Source organism: Clytia hemisphaerica, unplaced genomic scaffold (assembly GCF_902728285.1).
Source record: "Clytia hemisphaerica strain Z4C2 unplaced genomic scaffold, Clytia hemisphaerica genome assembly, whole genome shotgun sequence".
NCBI classification, from domain to species: Eukaryota; Metazoa; Cnidaria; class Hydrozoa; order Leptothecata; family Clytiidae; genus Clytia; species Clytia hemisphaerica.
The window spans coordinates 709690-736040 of NW_027103648.1; the positions used below are offsets into that span (position 1 = coordinate 709690).

Here is a 26351-nt window from a genome sequence, read left to right on the forward strand (position 1 = left end):
TAACGATGTGCAATTTCCGCGAATAACAACAGCGGGAAGTTAACATACTAAAGTTTCATTTCCAAGCCTTGCTCTAATTTTTTTCACCTGAAATAAAAATTTAGGTCATTTATAATGAAAATGTTACATTTTTAGCCGTTTTTGGCAAAATAACCTACAAATCCAAAATCTTTCAATTCTAGTGCCTTTGGACCTTTGTTACCTTTTTAGCCAAAAAATTTTATTGATGTAGAGGCTATTTTGAAGGTTTTATCAACATAAGACCAATTTTTCCTATTTTTTGAATGTCACAGAGCTTGCCTTATTTTATGAACATGTCCTAGACTAGTGTAAAGTACTGATGCATAAAAATTAGAGACTCAAGCAGGCTAAGTTGAAATAGCTAGAAGTTATTATCAAAGGTGCTCAAGAAGACTAGAATTAGGCTGAGACTAAGGCACAAAGATGCTGAGAATAATTATATAAATTAAATTAATTGGGTAAAAATTGATATAAATATTTAAATATTGTGTTTGTGAAAGTTAAATGTTTGATTTTATGCAAAAATGTATATATAGATTAAAATTACGTTGGTTTAGCCAGAATTTTCAACTTTTGATTTGAAGGACGATAGTTCAATAATATTTGTAAATTCAGGTTTTAAATCATTCCAAAGATTAACAGTGAAAGGTACAAATGAGTTTCTGTAGGCCAGAATGCGACCATGTACTTGTTGGAAACGGATACAGTTGATTTATTTCGCTCTACTTGGTAGGAATGATTCTGGGATGGCGACAGATTTATGGATGATTTTGTGCATCATTATCAAATTACGAACCTTATGCTGCTCCTCTAGAGTTTTCCACTCTAGTTCTTTAAGCATAGCTGATGGGCTTGAGTATCGGTTCCAATTCGCATGCACGAAACGAGCTGATTTTCGTTGGACCATTTCAAGCTTGTCTCTCAAGTGTTGATTACCCTCACCAACAGGGTTCCATACAGTGGAAGCGTAATTCAGAATCGGGTTTACATACGTCTTATACGCCTTTGCCTTGATAGCTCTGGAGCAACCTCTTAAATTTCGTTGTAGAAAGTTGCGGGTTTGTGAACCTTTCTTGCATACCATATTAACATGAGTATCCCATTTCAGTTTTTTGTTGAGAATGACTCCAAGGTATTTCGCGCTATCAACTGATTCGAGCTTTTCATTATGGATGGTATAATCTGATAATATAGGTTTAATCTTATTCGTTATCCGTAGGAGCTTGCATTTATTTGGGTGGAATTCCATGCTCCACAACTGTTCCCCCGTTTGGAGACTGTCCAAGTCACTCTGGAGAATACTAGGGTCAGACCGTGAGCTATTGGTCGGTAAAGATAAGCGTCATCTGCAAAGAGACGGACTTTGGATTTCACACAGAGGTAAATCGTTGATGTACACCAGAAATAATAAGGCACCCAAAACCGTTCCTTGAGGTACAGTTGATTTCACTGGTGCTGACGAAGATGATTTGCCGTTGATTAAGACTTGTTGGGATCGAGTGGTAAGGAAAGACTCAATCCATGAAAGATATTTACCTCTGATTCCATAATGGAGAGTTTATGGCATAGCTTATCGTGGTCTACCTTGTCGAACGCTTTACTGAAATCGAGGAGGATTGAGTCCATTTGGCCTCCCTGGTTTAACTCCTTTGCAAAGTCATTGGTAGAAAGGAGAAGCTGGGTTTCACACGATCTCTTTTCTCGAAATCCATGTTGAAGTTCAGATAGAACTTTGTGATCTGATAGGTGAGTCATCATTTTGCTGTATAGAATATGTTCAAGCAATTTACATACGATTGATGTTAGTGATATAGGTCTATAGCTTTCGGGGTTGCTTCTACACATGCCACCTCCTTTGTAGGCAGGAGCAATAAGGGCATGTTTCCAGGCTGTTGGAACTATTGACTGTTTCAGGGAAGCATCGAAGATTAGTTTAATGGCTGGTGAGATTTCATCAACAAATTCGATCGAGAATTTAGCTTTGATACCGTCCGGTCCTGTAGCTTTTGAAGGTTTCAAGGATTTGATTAGCTTTGCGATTCCATTCGTTGATATCATAAAATCTTTCATTTGATCATCTACTCTATTAAGGATAGGAGGGGTTTTACCATCTGGTTCTGAGAAAACGCTGCAATATTGGTTGTTTAGAACTTCTGCCTTTTTTGCATCATCAATGATAACTTGGTCATTGATTTTTAGAGTGGATACTCCAAAACTGTCTTGGCGTTTACTTTTAATGTATTTATAAAAACGTTTAGGATCATCAGACATAAAAGTTTCATTGACGTAAGAGTTATAATGCTTTTTGGCAGGCTTTCTTGTTTTTAGAACGCAATGAGCGAAACCTTATCCAGTCGTCTTCATTGTTTGTCCGTTTAGCTTTTCTATATGCCCGTGTTTGACAACGAGATGTGCGTTTACAATCTCTGTTGATCCATGGGACATGATATCGTGTTGAGGTATCTTTGGATGGTACTTTTGACATGGCAGATTCGGTGAGGTTGACAAAATCATTCCAAAGATCATTTACTGGAAGTGTCCTCATTATGTTTGTGACAAAAATTTGTAACGTCAGATTTAACAGAGTTTTTTATATCAGGAATATTGGCACGATTCCATAGATGGACAGTTCTTTTTACTGGACGGCTGCATCGTGGGTGACAGATGATGTCAGCAATAACTATTCGATCATGGTCACTAAGACCAGCAGTGTCTTTCATAGATGAAATGAAGGATGGGTTGTTTGTCAAAAGCAATTCAAGGGTATTTTTCTTTCTGGTTGGAAAGTCAACAAGTTGTTCAATATTAGTGTCAATCATCATATCCAGAAATGATTTGTTTAGAGGTTTTGGGTATTGGTGACTTTTAATGCTATTGGTTGACCAGTCAATATCTGGTAAGTTCATATCACCACCAATCCAATGAGGATTTGCTTTGTGTTTGTTGATAGTGTTTTTTATGTCCTTAACAAGATTGTCTAGATACTTTTGGTTTTTATCGGTTGGACGATACACTGAAGTTATGATGACAGGCTTCTGAAAAGCTTCAATTTTTACTGAGATGCTTTCAGAGATCTTTGACTTGGCAACCTCAACGGATAGACAAATATCCTGGTACAATAAACGTTAAGCTGTTAAAAGTCCGGGAACTGTCGAAATGGCGTGCCAGGATAAAGTTTTTGCAAGCGACGAGGGAAGATATGAGGATTTAATATCATCGAACTAATCAAAGTTTTTACTGACCGAACTAATCGAACTGCTATTGATTGCTTCAAAAATTGTGAGTGTTCGATTAGGTTCGATTAATTTTTTTTAATCGAACTTTAATCGTTCGATGGAGTTCGATCAGTCTGGTGTGATGCCTGATTAGGCTGCGCTCATCCCCCCAAGATTTATTTTGATATTTAGGCGATAACCGAGAGTTAAGCAGGGAGCAGACCGTAAACGATGCTTCGTCAAACATTTTGAACCGTCTTGTTGAATCAGTTTTGCGCTGTGTGGCTTCTTCTTTTTTTTTGTCTGTTTGTTATTAATTTTGAAGTCACGACATTCTGTGGATTTTAGGCAGGGCTGTTGGATTTAGGACCACTCTGGGTACCCCTAGCCACACTGGAAACCTTTTTTCCGGTGTTAGCCTGGTGTTAATTTTTGGACCTACCCCGGTGGAGGTCCTATAAATTAACCTTCGTCCGTTCGTTCGTTAGTTATTAGCTTTTCTCATGATTGGTTCGTTAGTTTTTTCTGATTTTTTGCACAAAGATGCATAACTATAAACCCTCGAATGTGACGGAGCCCGATTTTTGGAAAATAATTTTTATGCAAATTTGGGCCAAAAAACGGCTAAAAAATGTGTTTTGCGATCATTAATTTTTTCTGATTTTTTGCAGGAAAGTAAGGTACCATCATAGGTAAAAGATGGTTCAAACAGATTTTTGCAAAAAAATTTTGTTGGCTCAAAAAACGCATGTTTATCTATAAGAATCACTATTAATAAGCATACATCAATGTTCTTAAAATCACTGAATTTTTTGATGAGATATGTTTTTTTGCTCTCGAACTCTTGAATATGAAAGAATATTTCAAGAGCATGAAATTTTGGTTTCTAAACGTGTTTTTTTATAAGAAACAAACAACTAATTTTAATAGATCGTCACTATTTGTGTTCTGAATGATTGTTTAATGGTCACGCTTATGTAGATATCAATTATATATGTGTTAAATGCATAACCAGGTAGGTCCATAAAAGTGTCACTTGTTTTAACTTCTGGACACCGGACACGTGTGTTTCAAATAATGCGCACCGGACGCACCGGACCCAAGTCCGGTGTTAAAAATAAGTATCCTCAACCGACTTCGAACTTTGCGTGTTCCGTGTTCGTAATGTAAAGTCCAGTGCGTCAACAGGGTCGTTCAAAGTCACATTCAATGTCTGCTGATGATTAGCAATGCAATGTCTTCCTTGTAGAGAAACCCTGCGATAACAGTTGAATGTTTGAAAAAATTATGAACTTTTGAAAAAATTATGAACTTTTTCAAACATTGTTTCAAACATATTTTGGAATTTTTTTGTTGAAAAGATACGATTTTCGACTCCGCAAAGCGTCAAACATCTAATTCAAACATGAAACACCACAATATGTTTGAAGAATAATGTTTGATGGTTTACTCCCAGCTTTACCCAAAGTTTCGACTAACCAAAAGTTGCATATGGATTTACATAATTTTGTCACCCAATTAATGAAATTAAATCTTTTTGATTCTTTTGTTCTCCTTCGAAACAGACCAATGTTGATTGGAGAATTATAGAGCGCCCGCCCCACCAAACAGCCCACCACCCCAATATAATGAAAAAATTACTAGGGATTAAAATTTGATGTGCAGGTGTCATCATGATGCGCTCCATTTTGATGGCATGAATTTCTTCTTCATTTTCGAAAAAGGCAAGTTGGGGGAAAGTTGAAAATGGTATTACCAAGGTTATGAAAGCCGTCATCATTCATACTTACAAACTTTACCCACAACTTGCTATCAATTGCAATTGAAGTTAACTGTAAATTTCTTTGATCTTTGACCATTTTCTTTTGTTCAATACGGGAATTTTTTATACAAAAAGCTGGACTGCAAAGAAGACACAAAGTTACTGAAGCGGGAGAAGGTTTTTTCAGGATATGCTATGTAGTTATAATCCAAGGAACAATTAACAAATAATCAAGGAGTTGAGGTATAATTTTTAGTTCTGAATGTACAATGATTGGTATTTCTTCCGAATTGTTTGGATTTTTCTACCCACCTCCACATTGCTATATAAAGATATGCATGCCATGTTGCTAAGACACTTGCAAATTGCTAGCAAAACCAAAATATTTAGAATTCAAGTAAGACTGCAGCGAGTGTAATATTGAAAAGGTGTAAGGAATTCCATGACTGATTGTAATAAGAGGTTGTATTATACTGAGTGAATATTGATGTCTTACTATGGGCGTTACAATTTCCTCGGCAACAAAGACATTTACAGTAGATGTTAATTTAGGTTTTTTTCTAACATCAAATGACCTCTATGTGCAGATTCTTTATAAAAATGATTTTACATCAGTTTGAAATATTTGGGATATATATATAGAAAATTTCAACGGGGTAGACAAAGAAGAGCATAGTTTCAAGCTGTGTGATACTACCTTAAGTGGATAAATTTTCGCGCGGATTAATTTTATGCAACGTTTGCGAATTTTGGCCATTTTCGCGAAAATTAGTCCACGCAAAAATTTTGAAGGCCTTTGATTCGCGAAAATTAGTCCACGCAAAATTATTTTTACAATCATGAAATCAAGGAAAGAAATCAAATTATTATATTATGAGTTCAACTCTTCATTTCAATTATGTAACCTCCTAAAAGTACTTTCTTTGAAGTTTTTTGAAAGCTTTTGAGTGTCTTTGTCTGCCTTTGTTCGATCAAAAAACAAACATTTCTTTTCTAGTTACAATTTATATAGTCGCGAAATTAAAAAATAAAGAAGGCCATTTTCGTGAAATTTAATTCACGCAAAAATTTTAAAGACCCTTGATTCGCAAAATTTAATCCACGCAAAATCTTTAAATTCTCGTCTCGCGAAAATTAGTACACGCGAAAATTAATCCATTAGGATTAATCAATTAGGTACACAATTGTCCTATACCAAAGTTTTTTAAGGAGTGAGTAGTTTCTTATTAATTGATAATTGTGAAACAAAGAAAGCATAATTTTTTCTTAGGAAATGGTGGCATTTTTCATTGTTGAGAGACCCCTGAAAAGTTAGGTACTCATGAAATAAATGTTAAAAAGATGTTATTATAAATATTTGTAATGTTATTTCTAACTGTACTAAAAATATGTCTTAGTATAAGTTCTTTCAAAGTAAACAAGATGCAGACAGGTAAAATAGGAAAATAAGAGTATATAGCCTTTTTAATACAAAGCCTATTAAAAAATAAGATATCGTCATCTTTTAATTCTACTACTAACTAGCGAAGTTTTTAGTTTCATTTTTTCTGAATCTTGTTGATTTTTATAATATAGATTGAAAAGTTAGCTAAAATAATAAACTACCTTTAAAGGGAAGAAATTTTCGAGGAATTTAATTTTGCGGTTCACAGCTCAAAATTGGGAAGTTTCGCGGAATTTAATTTAGCTGTTGGGGGAATTTTTTGTTTACAATGTGACCAATTTTGCCCTAAAAAGAAATGTTCTGAGAATATTCGTGCTTTGCAGGATTTAATTTCGCGCGTTTGTCAAAAAAGCTGCAAAATTAAATTCCGCAAAAATTTGTTTCACAGTAATTTCTTTAGGTATACTTGATCTTTATGTACCATCATCCTGTGTGAAGTTATTTAGAACATTTCAATTATTTATTATGCAGGAAAGCTTAAAAACAACTCAATAATAATGTGAAAGTTGCTGGTAAAATCATGAGAGAATGCAATCAAAGTTTTATGCAACCTCTGACGAAGTGGGTGATGTTTTGAATCTGCCACCTGCAGATTCTCGCTACACGTATCAATGTTTCCCTGTTCGAAATCCAAGATTCACCAATGATGGTGAGTGATTATTGTTAGAATCAACAAATGAGATCCAAAGAAATCTTCACACACACTAAGTATTGCGTCATCTTTTGTATCAAACTATCCTCTCCTTTTTTTCTCCTTTTTAAAAGCCTTTAACCTGTGCGACTTCAACCTGATCAACATTTTTTATTATCATGACTAAACCAGCTATTTATATTATGAACCTCTCTGCCCCCCTACAGATTGTTATCATATTCCTAAAATTCTAGAATTTCTAGAGGCTTTCCAAGAAAATTAAAAAAATCTTTATTCAGTAAAGTTTTTCATTATTCATCATTTAGGTGGAGCTTGGCTGGTAGAATACCAAGCAGCCAAACAAAATGAATTGAAGCGCAAATTCACACCGCAATACAAAGAAAAGATTAATAAAAAGTTGACTGGATTCTTTTTGGTAAGTAACAGAACATAACACTTTTCAATTTATGATATGTGACATGTTTTCTGAATTTCTACACCTAATATGTCTGAAGTCATTGTGTTCATAAAATTGAGTATTTTACTGGATCATAAAGTACTATTTTTCACTCAGAAATTTGCTTTTGTTTTCAGGTCAATGATTGTTATGTAGACAAGCCTGAAGATATTTGTATACTAAACATCAGTGGAAAGAATTTAGTTTCAGTAAGCTTATTTCTCAATTACTTATTTGAGTTGAATTTACTCATTATTGGACCTAACTGGTGGTTCTGCTTGGGCACCCAAGATACCATTCACTTTTAAGATTTTTGGTGGAAGAATTACTGGTTCTAAAGTCTATCTGCTTTAAGTGTGCACTCTTTTTTGTTGCAATGTGGAAACGGTTTCAGCGCTCTTATAGAAATTCCCTAAAGAGTGGTTTCAACATGATAGCAAAACTGAGTGCATACTTAAAAAGCGAATAGGCATTAGTCAGGTAACTGGGTGATTATTTTAGGGATTCCTAAACCAAGTTTTAAAGGGGAATTAACGTTTGGAATTAACCCTGAATTTTTTTTTCAAAACATTAAAGAGGAAGAAAAATGTGATCGAACAAAAAAAGAACCACTTCAAAATGTCTTTTATTCATTGAGTTATTTAATCTTTAATTTCTCACAATTTTGACTCACAATGGAGAAACTCCCCTCGTGTATTTGTACGTAAGTGTGCTCAAACGATTCTCACTGTTACACTCTATTTGGTTGTAAAAGAGATATAAAACGTTAGAAGGATCTTTTTTAGAGTAATTATAGCAAAACGTTCAAGACATAAAACTAGAGAATGTAGTTAGTATCCAAAGGTGCAGTAAATTCTCTAACGGTAAAAAGAAACTCAAAAACTGCATTTTAAATCATCATTCACCACTCTTCCCTTATAAAAAAGAGAAACACAGTTCGCACCCTACGTCAGATTTTTCGTATCCATAGCAACACAAGGGAATTTTCAAACAACTCTTATTCCGGATGTAGAAGAGTAAAGCCCTATAAACCATATATATCTGAAATCGTCTCAATGAGCTCTATTTGAATCTGTCATTTGTTTGTTGACAAATTTGAAACGTTAATTCCCCTTTAAAGGAAAAAATTATTGATATGATTACATTTTGTATCCCGACAAAGTCCAGACAGATGGATTAATCCTTTGTCCCACCCACCCTCCTCTCCTTTTGATAAGTGATCTTTGGGAAGGGTCAATGAGCCCTCCGTTTAGAAAGTTGATTCGGAACAAATAGGTTTTGGCGAATATTTCAGATTTGAATTTTATATGAATGTTTTTTATTGTTTCAGGTGAATAATGAAGATTTCAAACTATTTAAAAACATTGTTCACATTGATGCAAGTGACAATCAATTATCCTTAGGTATATACCTTCATTTATTAAACTAAATATTTTAAAGATGTTCTACATAGAAAAAAGGGGCTCCTCTAATGCCAGCAAAGCAGAATTAACAAAATAATTCCCTAACTTTGTGCACGCGCGGTGCGCGAGAGGAAGAGAAAATTGTGCTTTCTTCAGAATTGAAAAAAGAAAATTCTGTGTAAGCTAACGGTAGAGGAGAGACATTTTACGATGCTCTTCAATGGTCTTTAATGTTTTCTCTCTCTACATTAACATTTCGTTGCTTCATCGCTCATGTAACGTTCTATGGATGTTTTGAACGTTAAATGAACATTGTAAAAACGTTGTTGCCTTTATGATGATATTTTAGAATCGTTCAAGACATTCCCAAGTCTGGAGAATTTAGATTTACAAGTCAACAATATCAAACACATCAAAGCCAAGAACACTGACTTCGTCCAACTTAAAAGACTGGATTTATCCTACAATAATCTATCCCATGATGCAATGCTCAACTTGGGTCGATTACGTAATGTTCAAGAGTTACTTCTGAGAGGATGTAATTTAAAGAGTTTACCACCACAACTTGCTAGAGGATATCAAGTTTCACAAAGGTTTTTACAATCTTCATACTCTTTCATATAAAAAATGTAGTAGATCTGTTCCAGAAAAAAATATGTACACCCCTTTGTTGAGGAGGTCTTTTTTGGGAAAGGTGCCCCTAGATTTTTCAATTTTTCAGGACCCTATTTGGATTTATTTTTCTCATTTTTTGGACCATCCTGGATTTTCGACCTCCTTTTACTGACCACCCTGGAATTTCACACTCAAAAACCAAACAGACCTGGATTTTTTATTTTCCAGATCACCCTGGACGGCCCACCTCATCATTATAGGGGAACAGATTATTTCTGGAATAGCCCATTGCCATCGATTAATTTTCTATGATATGAATGATGGTGATGACTGGCTTCTTTTTGCAGAGAACACCCAGTTCTGTTTTGAGTGGTTCTAGAAGGAGCTGTCTCTTCTAATGCGGTAGTCTCATACTGTCTGCCTGCAGTTTTTGGATGGACTGGGATGGAGTGTTTTTTTTACTTACAGCATGCGTACCCAAAAGACCCTTGTTTGAAGACTAAGCGACGCTAAAATCTCTTCCCCTCGTGCAAGATCATTCTTAATCTTTGTAGAATTTAGTTTAAAAAGTTGATGAGGCTCATTCTGCTAGAAAATTTCTCTTCATAAAAAAAGTGTGTGAAACTCTTTTCACTGTCAGATTTATGAATAATTCATCTATCATCATCTTCAAGGTTCTCATCCCCTCTTTACACAAAAATATCTAAAGTCTAAATTTCCGCTTCTAGCGATGCCGAAGAAAAACGACAACGTGCCGAAGAGAAAACTCGTTTCCCGAAACTAATCTCGTTGGATTTATCGGAGAATAATTTGACTGATATTTCAACGTTTGCAAGTCTTGCTGGCTTGAGAAGGTTAGTTGCTGTTTGTGAATTGATTATGTGTGAATTAATTAAGTCCATAAAGTGTTAGATGAAAGATTGAATGGTTTTATTATTTAAATTTCTACAATATTTTTTTTTAAAATGTGCAGACAATCAAAATATGCAAGAACAGTGCAAAAAAAATTGTTCTTTTTATTTCTTCCGCACTTACACAGTGCACCTTTTTTAAGACTCGCGCTCTCTTTGAAGGTTTAAGAAAGTATTGCAAGAGTCTCGTCTTAGAATCGGTTGCCGTAGGGTTTGATATTTTTATGATTACACCTTAAATAGCCATGAAAAGTTTTCAAATTGTTTTTTTTTTCAGGTTACGGATTCTCAATTTATCATGCAACAAAATCTCGGGCGTTCCTCATCTCCGCTTAATGGCTGCACATCGTCACTTCAGTATGTCTACACTGGCGGAAGAAGGGCGCTCAAATTACAGCTTGGGCGTTAGAGATGAGAACACTCCTCATCTGCCAATCTCTGGTGACGGGAGTGGGCGTAATTCCAAGAATTCAAAGTGTTCTTGTGGCAGTGATATGGCTGGTAAAGGGACACCAGATAATAGTTTGAAAAGTGAACGCTTAAATGTGAGCATCTTCTTCTTCAGAAACTTTCTTAAAATTCAAGAGAAAAACTGACCCTCTTTTTTAGGACGTCCAAGTGCTAGCGTATAACTCCTAAGGGGATTTATTATAAACGAGTGGGATTCTTATACAGTACTATCTAGCGATCGTAGTGCAGTGGTAGGGCATCCGGCTACGGTGTGCAAGGTTGTGGGTTTAATCATAGGATCAGTGGCCGATTTCCATGATGGTGAAATTCTTGGAATATTTTTAATTTTTTGCCAATTTTGTCATGAATATTCTTATAAATTATTCTTAAAAAAAGGAGGCTCCGCATGAAACACATGAAAAATTTTTAACTATTAACAGGGGTCTTATTTAGGCCCGGCGAACGGCCAATTCCGCCGGTCCAAGGCACGAAAAAAATACAATTATTCGTCGTTCGAAAAGTTTGGTTCGCCGCCTTAGTACATATTTACGCTAGTCAACACACTGCACTTGCTAAGAATTCGCCGGCCTAGAATCTAGAGTTAATTTTTCATTCGCTAGCCTACCAAAAACATGGCAAAGCCCTTTAATGATAATTTTTTATTTGTAGACAGGAGACACACCACATGACGAGATGAACACAACCATCGAAAAAAATGGAGATAACGAGGAGGTCAGCGGTATGGAGAGCACACGCGAAGAAGAGCAGGAGGAGACTGGAAACCAAGTGAAGAGTCTTTTTGAATTTTATTATTTTAATATTAAAGCATTCCACCCAGCCCAATTTCAAAATGTTACTAGATGCCATATTATTCAGAAGCTACCTTAAGTTTTTTGACAAATCCGCGAAATTAAATTCCAAAAACACGAATATTTTCAGGATTTATAAAATCCTCTCTAAAATTGGTCTTTTTTAGGGCAAAATAGGCCATAGTTGTAAACAAAAAATTCTCCCATCGCGAAATGAAAGTCCGTGAAAATTTCTTCCCGCGAAAAAAGAAGTCAAGAGTAAGTCTACCTTCGGGTTGACAACTAAGGAATGGGAGCGTTCGGGTATTCTTCGACTACGATCACAAACTTGCCATAAGTTTGTCTATTATCGACATCCCTCATCTAATTCCGACACCCTTCTTTAGAGTTAGGAATATTAGGAAGATCGGAATCGCTGCAAACTTTTTTGCATGACAATGTCTTTTTTCAGGGGGAATCAAGTGAGCAAGATGCAGCTGCTGGCTTATTGGATGGTTTGGAAGATGTAATCAGTGCAATAAGCTCCAATAAAGACGTTGAAGAAACCAATGAACTCTTGAATCTTGATTTTGCACAAGAATTGAATTTCAGGTGAGCTTCGTTTTTAGTTTTATTCTGTTTGTTATTTGCTTACTATGTCTTTTAAACCAAATAAAGAAACGTTCAAACGCCTCAGACTGGCTCTATCTCTTTTCTGTTATACTGTTGGCGAGAAAGCCAGATTACACCTACACACCCCCTTACTTATAACATTAGGCTTAAATGAAGTGTCACAATTAGGAACTTTTTGTTCAAAAAATGTTTTTGAGGCCCATTTTCGCAAATATAGATGCCTTCAATTAGCGCCCCGTCAGCACCTTGAACTGACTACCCCATTCCCCTCACATGGTATGGGTTGACCCGGGCGAAGGTTCAAGTGAACCGCTGCGAGTGGGAATTGAACCTCAGTCGCCTGTTCAGCAACCAAGGTCAATGACTACTATACCATAGCGCCATACACCCGTTATGTGATGTGAAAAGATAAACGTTCCGCTATTTAGGCCATGGCCAGTGCCACCAAAACGTTTCACTTTTTTTCAAAATGTCCGTGACCAAACTTTTATAATTGATTTTGGTCAATTTGAGTGTGTTGATTCGGAATTTGAATGATGTTACCAAGCGTGAAAACCCGCAGTTTTTGCGTAATTTGCGATGGTCAAAAAGGTGTTTAATTTTGAATAAATTATGTAAAGTGTGGGGAAATTCCCTGTTGGGACTTTGCTCAGTTTGAAGAGCTCTATCACGTGGTATAGGTTTTTTTTTAATTTGAAGACCCCCCAAAAATCATGATATTTCAAGCCTTGCAATTTTGCCTGGAAACGCAAAAAATCGCAGATTACGCAAAAACTGCGTGTTTTCAAGCTTGGTAACATTCAAATTCCGAATCAGCACCCTCAAATTGACCAAAATCAATTACCAAAGCTTGGTCACAGACATTTTGAATTTTTTCTTTATTTTTGAACCATCCACTGGCCACGGCCTATTATTTCGAGCGTTAAAACTAGGTTTGACCGATGAAAACGATATCAAAATCAAGAGGAAAAAAATAAGATAAATTGAAAAAATTTAGAAACAGGCGAAAAATTTGAAAGTATGTGGTGGTATATATTTAAGCTTTCAATAAAAAATCTACGAATTTAGGATTGCTGACGGCGCTGACGTTTGCTGACTTGCTCAAACTCGTCGTCATCGTTGTTGTTGTTTTTGACTTGTTCAAAGTTGTCAGCATTTTCTGCATCGTCAGCATCTGTAGATAATGAGGCTCTTTTAATTCCTTTGGTAATCACATCAATGTTGACATTGTGTGAATTGCCAGCAGCTTTGGCGAATGTCTTGCTGACAATGTTTGTTTTGACGAACAAGAAGCCATTCTTTTTGCCAGCGTTAGCGGAGTTGATTGGTGAGATTTCTAATTTGGAGAACATTCCAATAAGTTCATTAAATCCTTGTGGCATAGTTGACGATGCATAGTCTGCTGTATGATGATTAGAACCAGGTCTGTCCGCAAGGTTTGAATTTTGGATTTCACCAAGAGAATGTGGATCTTCTTGTTTTTCAGATTCAAGAATGCTTTCAACATGCTTCGCAGGTTTTCGTCTTAAAGCTTTTTTCACTGTTCGAGCCTTAGTGAAAGCTTGAGTCTGGATAGCTTTTTTCAGCATTATTTTCATCTCGCGATGATAATCTTTGATACTTTTGCTCTTTGATGATGCTAGTTCAACATCCTTCTTGATTTTCTTTTTGATGAAGGTGTCCTCCAACTCTGAAGCAATCGCCAAAGGATTGTCTGAACCAACCAACTTTTTGAATTCATCTCGCAAATCGAGATCGGATCGCAAACCAACAGATTTGCGTTTTCTGCTACACTTTTTCACAGCAGATACATTTAAACATGTCTTAAAGACATTTTCACTTAGTTTATTCATTTCAACAGGGGTATTAGGTTTGCTAAAAGCAACCATTTTTCCGCAAAAGTTTTTGTGACACTCTCGAACGATAGTTAACACAAAATAGGAAGATCAACTTCATAAAAGAAAACTTTTAAAGAAAAAGAAAAAATATTTGACGTCAAATAAATTTGAATATTTTGATCTACGTCAGTCAAACCAGCTCTTCAAAAATGACTTAAATTCTAAATGGTGTGGGAACCAGAATTTAAATAAAAAAGATCCCTAGATTTACACCTACACACCCCCTTTTCATAACGTTATGCTTATGAAGTGTCACAATTATGAACTTTTTGTTGAAAAAATGTTTTTATCTCTAAAATATCTCTTTGTCTTTTAACGTGATACAGAGAATTCCCAAAAGTCATTGCGCGTAAAATAATTGCTTTCTCTGAGCCAATCAAAATATACGACAAACTATGTTAGTTCTCTGGTGGCAACAAAATCCGTCACTGAAGCCATCGCCATCAAAAAATCAAAATGATTGGATTCAGCGAACGGATTTTCTTCGCCAGCTTTCCGGGCTATCCAGCCACATGCGCAAATTTGAAAAACTATTTTTTGAATAAAGAAAAATCTTTATTCTCTGATAATGATAGACTAGTAAACCATGTTTGCTGTCCGTTTACGCCAGCGTAGGCTTACTGTCATCACCGAATACGATAACTAGTGATTTTCGAAACCAATCATCTGCGGTAATTCAACCTTTTTATAAGTAAGCACGTTTCACCGCATTCTGTTCCCTAGTAGAAGAAGTCATTTCCTAGTCTATGAAAATGCCATCGTTTTTTTGAGGGTAAAGAATACACCACCGTTTAGGAGTCTCGATATCTCCACCGTGTTCCACCGTAAAAACGGTAGGTACAAATGCGCACTTTGGTACTGTAGAAGGTTAGAGGAATGTAAACATTTTCAAATTTTTTCTTTCCTTTAAAGAGAATGATTTAGATATTTGAACATGATATCAATGGTAAATTTATGGATCTCTCCTGAAAATTTCACAAAAATTCATTAAGAAGAAGTTATGATTAAAAGGAGTTCTTTACCTACCATTTCTCTGCTAGGTTTCCTTACGAGAACCGGAATTTTACCTACCGTTTTTTTTTACGGGAAAGAGCGGTCGCTAAAATCAAAACAATGGAAAATTGTTTGGACGCGTGCGCATTCGACACTACTAAACGGTGTATTTCTTAACGTTTGTTTTAAAAATACAGACTGAATTCACCAGATGCGATTTTAACCACGCCCACAACAACAAAACGCGTCAAGGCTAGCGATATGGTGCATGTAGACCGCGTCATTCCAGGAACACCTTCATTGAATGACGATCCGAATGGGGATGACGTCATCATACAAGATCCATTCATCTCTGATGAACATTCAGGTTTGAAATTTTTCTAATTTTTCTTTTAATTTGAGCAAAGATTATTTTCAGTATATAGAAACAGCCAATCCGTGAAAAATTCACAAATATTTGTCATTTTTTTCATAGCTAAAAAAGACTTTTCAATTTTTAGAACAGATCTCCCAATACACCTTTTTGACCGTAGTCGCGCGGTCTTTTTTCTAATGTTTTTAGACTGGGACGGTTTTAAGGTGGTAAAACGGACAAAAAAATTCCCGCGTTGCAATTGGCGGCTACGGTCGAAAAGGTGTATTGTATGTTAGAGAGCTAATGTATACAGAACGGGTCACCCTCTAGAGGCTTCAAATTTCGGGACAAGAATTATATAGAAACGATAATCATATATATTTGAAATCAAAAAATACATTTTGTACCAAAAATGATTCTTACACCAAAAGACATTATTCTCTTCTATCTTTGTCATGGATTTATTCTTGTCAAAAATTATGGTATATATATAATGCTCTGGACTATCTTGAAAATGGCAAGCAAAGTATCCTTTTCTTATTTAAAATTATTTTTCTTTTTTCAGCTAAAGATTTACTGGGCGAAGAGCTGAAGATACCATTCGCTTGTTTGACATCTCTCGATCTTTCATATAATCATATCAGTGAAGAAGAATCTTTGCTAGCAGTCACCTCATGGCCCTTACTCCACGAACTCAAACTATGGGGGAATCCCCTAACACGTTCTAGTAAGGGAATTCCCCACGTGCTACATCACCATCTTAAAGTCATGTGTGGAATCAATATTGTCAGGTATGACCTACACGTTTTTTTATAAGAACATCCAAAATTTTTGAAGCCTTCGGATGTTCTTAACTTTTTGAGTCTCAAGCCTAAAAATTTTCTTAACATGTTCTTAATTTCACCATTTTGTGAGTGTATTTGCCAATTTTTCTAAGAATTCGGGTGTTTTAAAGTCCACAAAGCCCTTAAAATTTTCTTAACTTGTTCTTAACATTTTGGCCGTCGAAGCCTGATGCTCTTATATAGTTTGTTCTGATGTAATGTTCTTTTCGAAATCCCCTAAATTACGTTCTCGGCAAATGTGAAATATTTCATGCATTCTCAAAATTCCTGCTATTGCAGGCCTTAAAACGGGTCATTTTCTTCTTTAGCCCATTAAATGCCATCGTATCTTCAAGTTTTCAAATATTTTTTGCTTCAAACGCGTAAACACACCCCAAATTAAGAAAAATCTCGACATTTATTTAAAAATGTCAATCTCCAAATCTCGGTCACTTGACTTTTGACATGAGTTTTCCTCCAAACAAAAAGGACTGGATCTAGTCGTATGGAGTTGCTGCGTGATCTGCGGACTAATGTGTGTTGGTTAATTAAGGAAAATGGCTCATTTAGCCCTATTTTGTCTCTTACAGGGACGAACCAAGACCAATACCTCGTCAAATTCCCGTGGCGCCCGTTATGGCGTTGACCACCAAGGCGCACAGAGTAGAAGACAAATATATTCCCATCAAACGAAACGATATGGCCGCTATCGAAAACATGATACAACAAGCTATAGAAAATAAATCTATTACTGATGGCGTTGGTGGCGGCCAAGGGCGTCATGAAAATGAAAACGAAAACGTCCCCGCATCTTCAAATGTTGTAAATGATGAAGAGAAGGGCGGAGAGGGCGTTGCCAAACAAGACAGCGACGACACGTTTTTCTTAACACAGGTTAGCTTTAAGTTATTTTGATTCTAAAATGTAAGAAGATCCAAAAGTTTAAAGTTCAAAGAATAAAGAATATGGATATTTCATCAAATATGAATTAAGTTTATTTTCTGGTGGCTTCAGTTTAGTTAGTTAAAGAGCTATTGTGAATGTGGGGAACTTTGCCAGACATTGTATTTGGGGTAGTGTGTAAGTCCTCTCAAGAGCAATCGCTCTCCCCCGCTCGTTTGAGTGATGTCGCCGACATGACACTGTTCCGTCGTGAGCACGGGATCAACGGTGTCTGTTGTAAGCGCTATGATTTCCTTGTCCTAGAATTACTCTATTATATAATTATTCTATTATAGGCAACTATCCGGGGGGATGAGCTGGAGTTTTTATAAGACTTCACTAATTGGTAATTTGAAGTGATAGAGATGACGCGTTCTTTAGAAAAAGTAATAAGATTCTTTTATTACATCTTAACGACCAACCAAATCAAATAAGAGCTTGTAAAAACTCCAGCTTGTCCCATCCGGGGATAGGGCCCAATTCGTCTGCATCAGCTTGATCTTTCTAACTTTCTAACTTTTCTAATTTCTATAATGATAATACAAAAGAATATATTTGCATTGAAATCTGGACACATAATCCTAATTTTTCTTACAAATGTACTAAAAAGAACTAAATTCATTTTTCAGATTGACGAAGAAGGTGTGTCCTCACATGACGCAGAACAAGAAATTCTGGATGCGCCGAAAGACTATGAAGAAGAAGAAAATGACCATACGAACAAGCTGGATGATGAGTTAGGTTTAGTGGAGCTCACAGGTAAGATTTTACATACCACGATACATCATACGGTTTATTTGACTGTGGACTATATTTCAGCATCGAAGCTTAAAACGTTTCACTGGACATGAGTCTGAGAAAAGTTTTTTTTTTTAAATGTTTTGAATAATTTGGTGGAAACTGTAGCGAATGCCTATAAAAAAATTTTCTTTACCAAGGTCTTTTTCAAAAAATTGACATCTTAGTGGATCGTTTTAAGGCTTCAAAATTTCGAAAATGAAGATGAAAAATTAAGATTTTTCCTATTGGACCAAAAATTTTAGTAGGCTAAAAATGGCCAAAAATGGCCAAAATGGACCCACTTTGAAGGGCTGTAAAATTTTTTAAGTATAAACAATAGTAGAACCTGCTGATTTATAAACCACTCGAATCCTCAATAACTCGAACGAATTCACCTTTCCGGACACTTCCCAAGTTATGCCAAAAGAAAGTACACACAACTTAAAATTTCAAGGCGAGACCAATTTGATTGGTTGTTTTACGGGTCCGACCGACCCTGAAATTCCCAAAATCAAAATCAAAATAAAATTTATTTCAGTAGTACATTTTTGTTTTCATTTCTTTATAGACTTCAAAATTTTGCTAGCTTTTCCAAGGTTTTGAGAATTTTATTTTTTATTTATAGAAGTGTATTTCTCAGGTCTATTGACCTCTATGAAACGATCTTACATCTTTACAATTTATAGATCTTATCATTCCATTCGTTTGCCAATTCTAGTTTGAATTCCCCTACGGACGGTGCATTTACAACATTGGTTGCCAAACCGTTCCAAGTATCAATCCTCCTATAGTAAAGTGAATTCGTTTGGTATTCTCTAATGCCGTCTTCAGCGAAATTCCTCTTTAATTCGAGATTGTGCTTACGTTGAGGTCGATTACGAAGAACGAGTTTCTGACATAGGGAAGATTTATCATAGACATTAACATGTTTTTATACTTCCACCATATCCCCGGTTTTACGCCAGATCTTGAGGCTGGGTAGGTTCATGACTTGTAAACGTTCTTCATATGAATGGTTTCTATAACCACCGACAAGTCTTGTGGTCCTACGTTGGACACTTTCAAGTGTTTGATCAGCCGTGGAGACCAAACAGCTTGCGCGTACTCAAGGTGAGGTCTCACAAATGCATCTCGGGAGAAAGGTAGCCGAAGCTTCTGTTAATCAATCCAACGATCGAGTTAGCCTTCTTGATCTTGGTGTAGATGTGCTCTTCGAAATTCAATTCACTATCAATAATCACTGCGAGATCCTTCTCTTGATCGACATGTTCTAGGACACAGATCTTGATCGATTGCAAAACTTCCCTTTTTTCCGTAAGCATGTTTTCCCTTCGTACGAGGATCGTACCGATTCATAAGCTTGAATAATTTATCTCGCAACATCTTCCAGCAATCATTTACGTTTGCATTTCCTGCTTTTTGATGGAAACCTGTAACCCCCAGTCAGAGTTCTCAAGATGTCCTTTCATTACTTCAAAATTTGCCTTATTGTAGTTATAGTTTTCATTAAAGCATTCTGTTTCAAGGTAACATTCGAACGTAAATGATAGAACACTCAGTGATCACTTTTATGAAGTGGTGAAAGATAGGAGATGTCGCTAACCTGGCTTTCTTCATTTGTCAGAATCAAGTCAATAAGTGATGGCGTATTGGTACCTCTAGCTCTCGTTGGTTCATCGACGTGTTGGTAAAAGAGTCTCTTAACGCTTCAAGAAATTGTTCGTCTTCCTTCGTGTCGTCGTGAGGAGTTGACCAGTTTTCCCAATTGATATCTTTATAGTTGAAGTCTCCGACGATACACTTATGACTGTATTTCTTATTCATTGCTATTTCGTTCAGAAGAATATTAAGTGCTGTATTGTTTTTTGCTGATGTTGGCGTGTTGGTTGGACTTCGATACATACATCCGAAAAGCAAAGAATCCGCTCCTTTGAGTTTGATTTCCAGCAAGCATACCTCCTGAAATTCACTATTGGGTGTCACTTCGACTACATTTTTGATCGATTTATGTGTTAAAAACGATGATTCCACGTCCAACATTATTAAAGGCATTTGTTTCGTAGGGTTCGGAGTAGCCTTCAATGTGGTAGTCTTGTATGAGACGTTCTTTTTTCGAGTGTTTCGGTTTTACTTCACAAATTGCAATGATATCGGGTTGTTCTTTTGAAATCACTTCATCTAGTAGCATCTAGTTCTCTTTTTTTTATTTTAGTTAGTTGGTCTGCATTCAAAATGAAAAACTTTTAACACACAAATCCACACATTTTTTTTTTTTTCAAGATTTTTTTTAATCGGGAAAAAAATTTAATTGAAATGTTGACACTTTTTTTTAGTTTGGAGTTAGTGCACAAAGGTTTCTAGACGACTAAAATTGTTCCCTCTATTACTTTTTGCGTCATTTCTACTATGTCTGAATTAGTCGTCTAGCTTACTAGACTAAGTATGTTAAGGTTTTTTCGTTCGTTAGTTTGTTCGTATTTCTTCTTTTTTACGTTTTTTTTTCGTGTTTGGTTTATTACCGATCTTTGGCGTTTATCTTCTTTACACCGAACCCGTTTTTTGCAAAACCCCACACTCTCCAGACTCCATCTTTTTCGGTTTGATTTCGTGCCTTAGCATCTTCTGCCGCCTCTTTGTACTTTTTTCTTATAGCTAGAGTAAGATCTTCGCAAATGCTCTTCCCCTTATAGGTATCGATTCCTTTTAACGCTGGGAAATTTCCAAAAACATTCATTTTCTCTTCCTCACTGTTCAGAGTAACAATGAGGGGACGCTTTTTCCCGTCTACTGATTTGCCAATTCTTGAGATATACTTGATGTTAGCTTTAACATGGAGTTTTTCGATGAGTGTTTTCACCCATGCCTCATCTTTTTTGGTAGCATCCTCTGTCGTTGGATCCTCAACACCATGGATGATGATGTTCTTTGATCTTCTGATCTTATCCCTTCCTTCTGCTGCCTCCTCCTCGTGGACCTCTTTAACGGAGGTCTTGATATTGTCATTAGGCACTTGGACAGAAGTGACTGCGGCATACGATTTTTTACATTCCTCTTTCAATGATGATAAGATTTCCGTTCGAAAGGTTTCTAGTTTCTTTTCCAGTTTACTCTCTACATATTCGATAGTATGAAACGCCGGGTCATTAGACAATCTCTTCTCAAGACTAGTGAGTTCTTTTTTTTGAGATTCAATAATCTCAAGAAGGTATTGTTCATTAGACTTAAATTTCTTAATCGTCTTTTCGTTTTCTTTAATAGTCTCATTCAATTTTGCAAGCTCGGCGGCCGTTCGCAGGATGGTTGAGGTCCAGGTTGAGGGGAGAGGGCCAAAAGATCTTTATTTACTTGCACACAATTTTGACACTCGTATTTGCGTGCGGTCGTGCAGTTCTTCTCCCGTCTAGACTTTCTTTGTTTTGGTCGTCAGCACAGGATGAAGGACTGCAAAGCGGATTTTGAGTATTTCTATTCCTCGTGGACGTCATGATGGATGGTTATGGTGATGTACCTTACCTTTTTGTGTCTTTTTGTTTTCTATTTCGGATTTTTTTCAAGATGTAGTATTTTTTGCTGCCCTTTCAGGAGATTTTATGAAATTCTACTTTCATTTTTATTTTTTCGCCGACCGACCGACTCTCTTTTTTTTTTACATATTTAGATTACGATTCTTTGTTGGAGTTGAATGATGAAGACCTTGCAGATCTTGTCATCCCTGATTCCGTGCAAGGTTCAGTTGCTGCATTACGTCATGTGCTTCGAAACGAACTCGTCTTCAAGAGTGGACATCATAATCATAAAAAGAAACAAAATAATAATGCCCTGGTAAAAGTTAGTGACTTTTGTGTTTGTTTTCTAAATTCAAAATTTAGTTCTATATGACGTCATGACCTTTTTGAGAGCTTTATACCGTTTTAAAACTATATTTGGTGAACGAGTGAGCGAAAACTACTGAATTCGGATATGTTTTACATAAATTGATTTGGAGCTTCACCTGGCCTGTTGCTTTTATTACAACTCACCTCCTCAAGAGGAGACTCCTTCCAACGAGTTTCTAACTTCTTCTAAAACCGACCTGGAAATTAACCATCTGAGGAAAATAGTCATCAGCATAACAAGAATCTTAAAAATTAAATTTCTTTAAAGCTTCAACCAGTTAAATTATTTTCAAAAGCTTTGATTATAAGGTCCCGACGCTCGAAAAGGTTTTAGGTCCGATTCGATCTCTCCCTTTTCTCCAAGATGACGGTAGCTCCATTTTCTTTTCCATTGTAATATTATAAACGAAGTCATTTCACATTTCCATACCCATAGCCTAACCTTTCACCGGTCAAGAATCGAAATGAAGTTGAAAATGCATTACAAGTCATCCGAAACGCAAATACTTCACACCAAGAAAATCTAGGTATCTTTATTTCCTGTTATAATGAGGGGTTATAAGTAGCTTCTCGTTAAAGCATAGTTTCCTTGGTGGTTCAACCCCCCCCCCCTTCTAAAGGCCAAACCCCCTCTATATATAAATTTCTCAGATACACCCCCTCCCCCTCCCCCTTAATAACCGAGGTCGTGAACCATAGGATAAAATTTTGAATAATACATTTATTTGTTTAAAAAGTTTGACCCCCGCTAAAGGCAAAACCCCCTATTAATTGAGGCTTTTTGGAACCCCCTCCCCCTTACAGGGTTGTCTGAGAATTTGAAGACCCTCCACCCCCTAAATTTGGGTGGGAGGAAACTATGTAAAGATTTTTCAAAACCGTTAAGTTTTCAAAGAAACTTCACATACTCTTTTGAAAAGTTGGTCCTTTTAGAAGACAGACATATTTTTCCTCTTCTTTATTGTATAATGTTTCCATTCGCTTTCAAGTGTATAATCTTTTTGTTTTCCTACCAAATGGAAACCAATCTCAGGGAATTAGTATAATTACGCTGATATGGTTGCTATAGGGTATATGTTAACAGAAAATGAGTATTGCTTTTATCTTTTCCTCGTCAGCTGTCGTATTGGATAAATTCGATGATAAAGAAAGTGGTATACATAAGAAATTCCCCGATGCTAATCATATGATGTCTAGGGTAAGTTGCTGGGGGTCAAAATACCTCAAAGTCCTTCAACTGAAAGCCCAGAGAAAAAGAATACACGTTTTTTTTTTATTATTAGAACACCTAAAATTTGGCTGAGCCTGGATGGGCTTATTTTTTGAACAATTTTCAGCCTAAAATGTTCTTAAATGCGTTCTTAATTTTTCAGACTACTCTATATCGACAATACCATGCAAAATAAAGAGCACTTAAAATTGGTAAAATTTTGACTAAGATTTGGAATTTTAGAAAATCCATCCCTAAGTTCAGTTAAAACTGCTTGAAAAGAGGAAAAAATTGTAGTTTCTTGTCATTTTTTTTCCAAACTGAGACTGGGCATGTTCTTACGATGTTCTTAATTTTTCGATGAATTTTAGCCTCAATGTTCTTATAAACTAGGTTCTAATAAAAAATAAACGTGTAATCGACTTAATACACTGAATTTACCAGGACTCGAACCTCTATTACTCGAACAAGTTTTCTTGTCCTTCAACAATGCCTTATAAATTAGTCTCCATAACTCAAAATTTCTATAAATCGAACAAATTTCAATTCCACTCCAGAAACTTCTATGATTATGAATTCGAATACATTGGATTTCCAATCAGAACATTTTATTATGGAGATTTTTCCAATCCAGTTAGATACACCAACTCTTAGTGGCGCGGTCAACTTTAAGTTACCTGAAATATGTCTTCATTTGCTATCGTCATCTGCACACCACGCTGATAAAGCTTGGTACTCACTTGTGCAAAAAATCGCGTTTAAAAGCGTCTAAGTGCGTTTATCAGTTAGGTGCACTTTTGATTTTGATTGAAATTTAGTGAAATGTTAAGATTTCTCAATAAAACGGGGGTAGCTCTCGGACGAGAATTTTATACGAAAAACGCATCCCCTATATCGAAACACGTCGAAAGGGATATGTGCAGCCTAGATCAACTTTCGAGGGGACTGAGATTTCTCCATGTATTTTCGTTACCAGTCTTCTAAAAAGCTGACTGCGCCCCTAAAGTTTGATAAGTGTGTTCAAAAAACTAATTGTTTCTAATATCGTCCAAATATTTCCTTTAAAAAGGTTGAAAAACTTCGCAAATTGTTTTTATATGTTTCACTTTTTTGTCTGCTTTTAGGTTCAAAAAAGGTACGACTATGTCCGATCAAAATCGCTTCGACCATTATCGGAAACTCGTCAAAAATTAAAAGAGTGCTCGACACGTTCCGAACCGAACTCTCAAGAACTTGTCATGTCACGCATGCGCAAAGTTCGAATTGGTGATTTCTATTCTCCTTCCCGTGGAACTACACCACATGTCAAAATTCGTGGAACTCGATTCGATAAAGTGACCCCAAATCGATAAACTTTCGGATTTTTTTCTGAGCAGAAACGATTATTATCGGTTATTTTTAGAAGGTTTTTGATTAATTTCATTGTGTATATCGTCGCAGTAGAATAAGAGTGCCTTATGTCCATTTTTTGAAAATTTTTTTTTTTACATTTTTTGGGACACAAGGCTGTGCTCTTTTGAATGGTGACTTTAGATTTCTTGGATTTTATCTCATTTGGGAGAAAGCTGTCCAAATTTGGACATAAGGCTTTTTACTTTTACATGTGCTAGAATAAAGTGGACTTAAGCTAATTTAAATGTTATGAATTGATAGATTAAGAATAGATTCTTGATATAAAACGACTAGAAACTTATTATACCTACCTGCTTTTTGTTTATCAGTTTCTTAATTGAAATTGTGGGATTGTTTTCATCACTTTTATTAAGCAATTTATACTTAAGTCCATTTTCCAGTGAAATTTATAGAAGAAAAATGCCTTATGTCCATTTCTTTTGACGAATGTGCGCCATTATGGTACACTCAATGGCGCACTCATTGATTTTTTTTTTTCAAAAATGTGATACACAACTACCAAAAAGGCAGAATTAGTGAAAACACTTGAAAATTTTACAATAAGTCTTCGTCATTAGGCTCAAGCAAATAATGAAAACTTTAAACTCGATTTCTGCAAAACAGTGATTTTGGACATAAAGCACTCTTATTTTACTGCGACGATATAATGAATGTGTATTTATTTTATATTTTGTTTGGGATCAGATTTTTATGAATAGATTGTTAAGATATGTTTTCTAACACAGAAATACGGTTTATTTATTATATGGTTTTCTATGAGTACTCTTTCTATAAACACTTTTTTGTTAAATTTTTGCATATCTTCGAGATTATCATTACACTTTCACTAACTATCATCTTTTAAAACGGCTTCACATTTTCTGTGTCAATACACACGTTTTTCTTTAAGAACATCCAGAATTTTTGAAGCCTTCGGATGTTTTTGACTTTTTAGATTTCAAGCCTAAAAATTTTCTTAAAATGTTCTTTTTCGCCACTTTGAGAGTATTTTTTGTGCAATTTCCTTAAGAGATTTGATGTTTTAAGAGTCTGTAAAGCCTTAAAGTATTCTTAACTTCTTCTTAATATTTTTACCATCGAAGCCTTATGTTCTTATATAGTTTGTTCTTATAAAAAGGTGTATGATATCCAGGTCTATCAAAGAGTTTTTCTCTGCTTGGTTGAGCAAATATTCGATATGATTGAAATTAGATAGCATCTTTTGTTTTTAAACAAAGGCTCTTCTAATTACCCTGAATATTATTGTTAAACATTCTCTAGGCAGCTAGAATTACATTGCCATTGAAATTAAAAGTGAAATTGATTCAAGGCAGTGTTTATGTTTTTAGTTTAGTTATTTCTGAGTATGATTTCTGTTTGAAGCATTTTCAAAATTTTAAGACTTTCGTATGTTATTTCTTTTTCCGCTTCTGCTCTTGCATTTTATCTACAGTTCACACTCTCTAATTTTACAACCATTCGATACGCACCATTATACGACATTATTAAAAGTACCGTCGACAAGGAACTCTCGCAAAGGACACCCTACTATTCTATACGCTTTCTTATTCGATGAAAAACAAATTCCCCTTTAGTCTAGCAAGCTAGACGACTAAAGTCTGTCCAGATATAATTGGCAGTGGAAACAAGAATGCCTGTAACTTTTGATAGTCAAATACAATTATGGAAATTTTTTTTGCTTGTTTTAGAGAATCAAAAGCGCTATATTTGAATGTATTTTTGGTTGAAAAA

The 26351-nt window shown here is 35.7% G+C and overlaps 1 protein-coding gene across 2 annotated transcripts; it reads left to right on the forward strand.

Annotated features, from left to right (window-relative positions):
• The first annotated feature begins 6913 nt into the window (after positions 1-6913).
• On the forward strand, positions 6914-24652 carry LOC136803013 (X-ray radiation resistance-associated protein 1-like). 2 transcript variants are annotated; one of them, XM_067059759.1, is made up of 17 exons: positions 6914-7091; positions 7400-7509; positions 7668-7739; positions 8861-8933; positions 9283-9526; positions 10277-10402; positions 10737-11004; positions 11579-11695; positions 12170-12309; positions 15419-15588; positions 16142-16367; positions 16991-17294; positions 17972-18101; positions 21781-21950; positions 22434-22524; positions 23116-23195; positions 24332-24652. In XM_067059759.1, exons 1-17 carry the CDS (start codon positions 6971-6973, stop codon positions 24557-24559), a joined length of 2670 nt encoding a protein of 889 aa, XP_066915860.1. In that variant the 5' UTR covers positions 6914-6970; the 3' UTR covers positions 24560-24652. The 2 variants fall into 2 exon arrangements, with proteins under 2 accessions (XP_066915860.1, XP_066915861.1); XM_067059760.1 differs by having other exon boundaries at positions 21781-21944.
• Positions 24653-26351: the final 1699 nt, after the last annotated feature.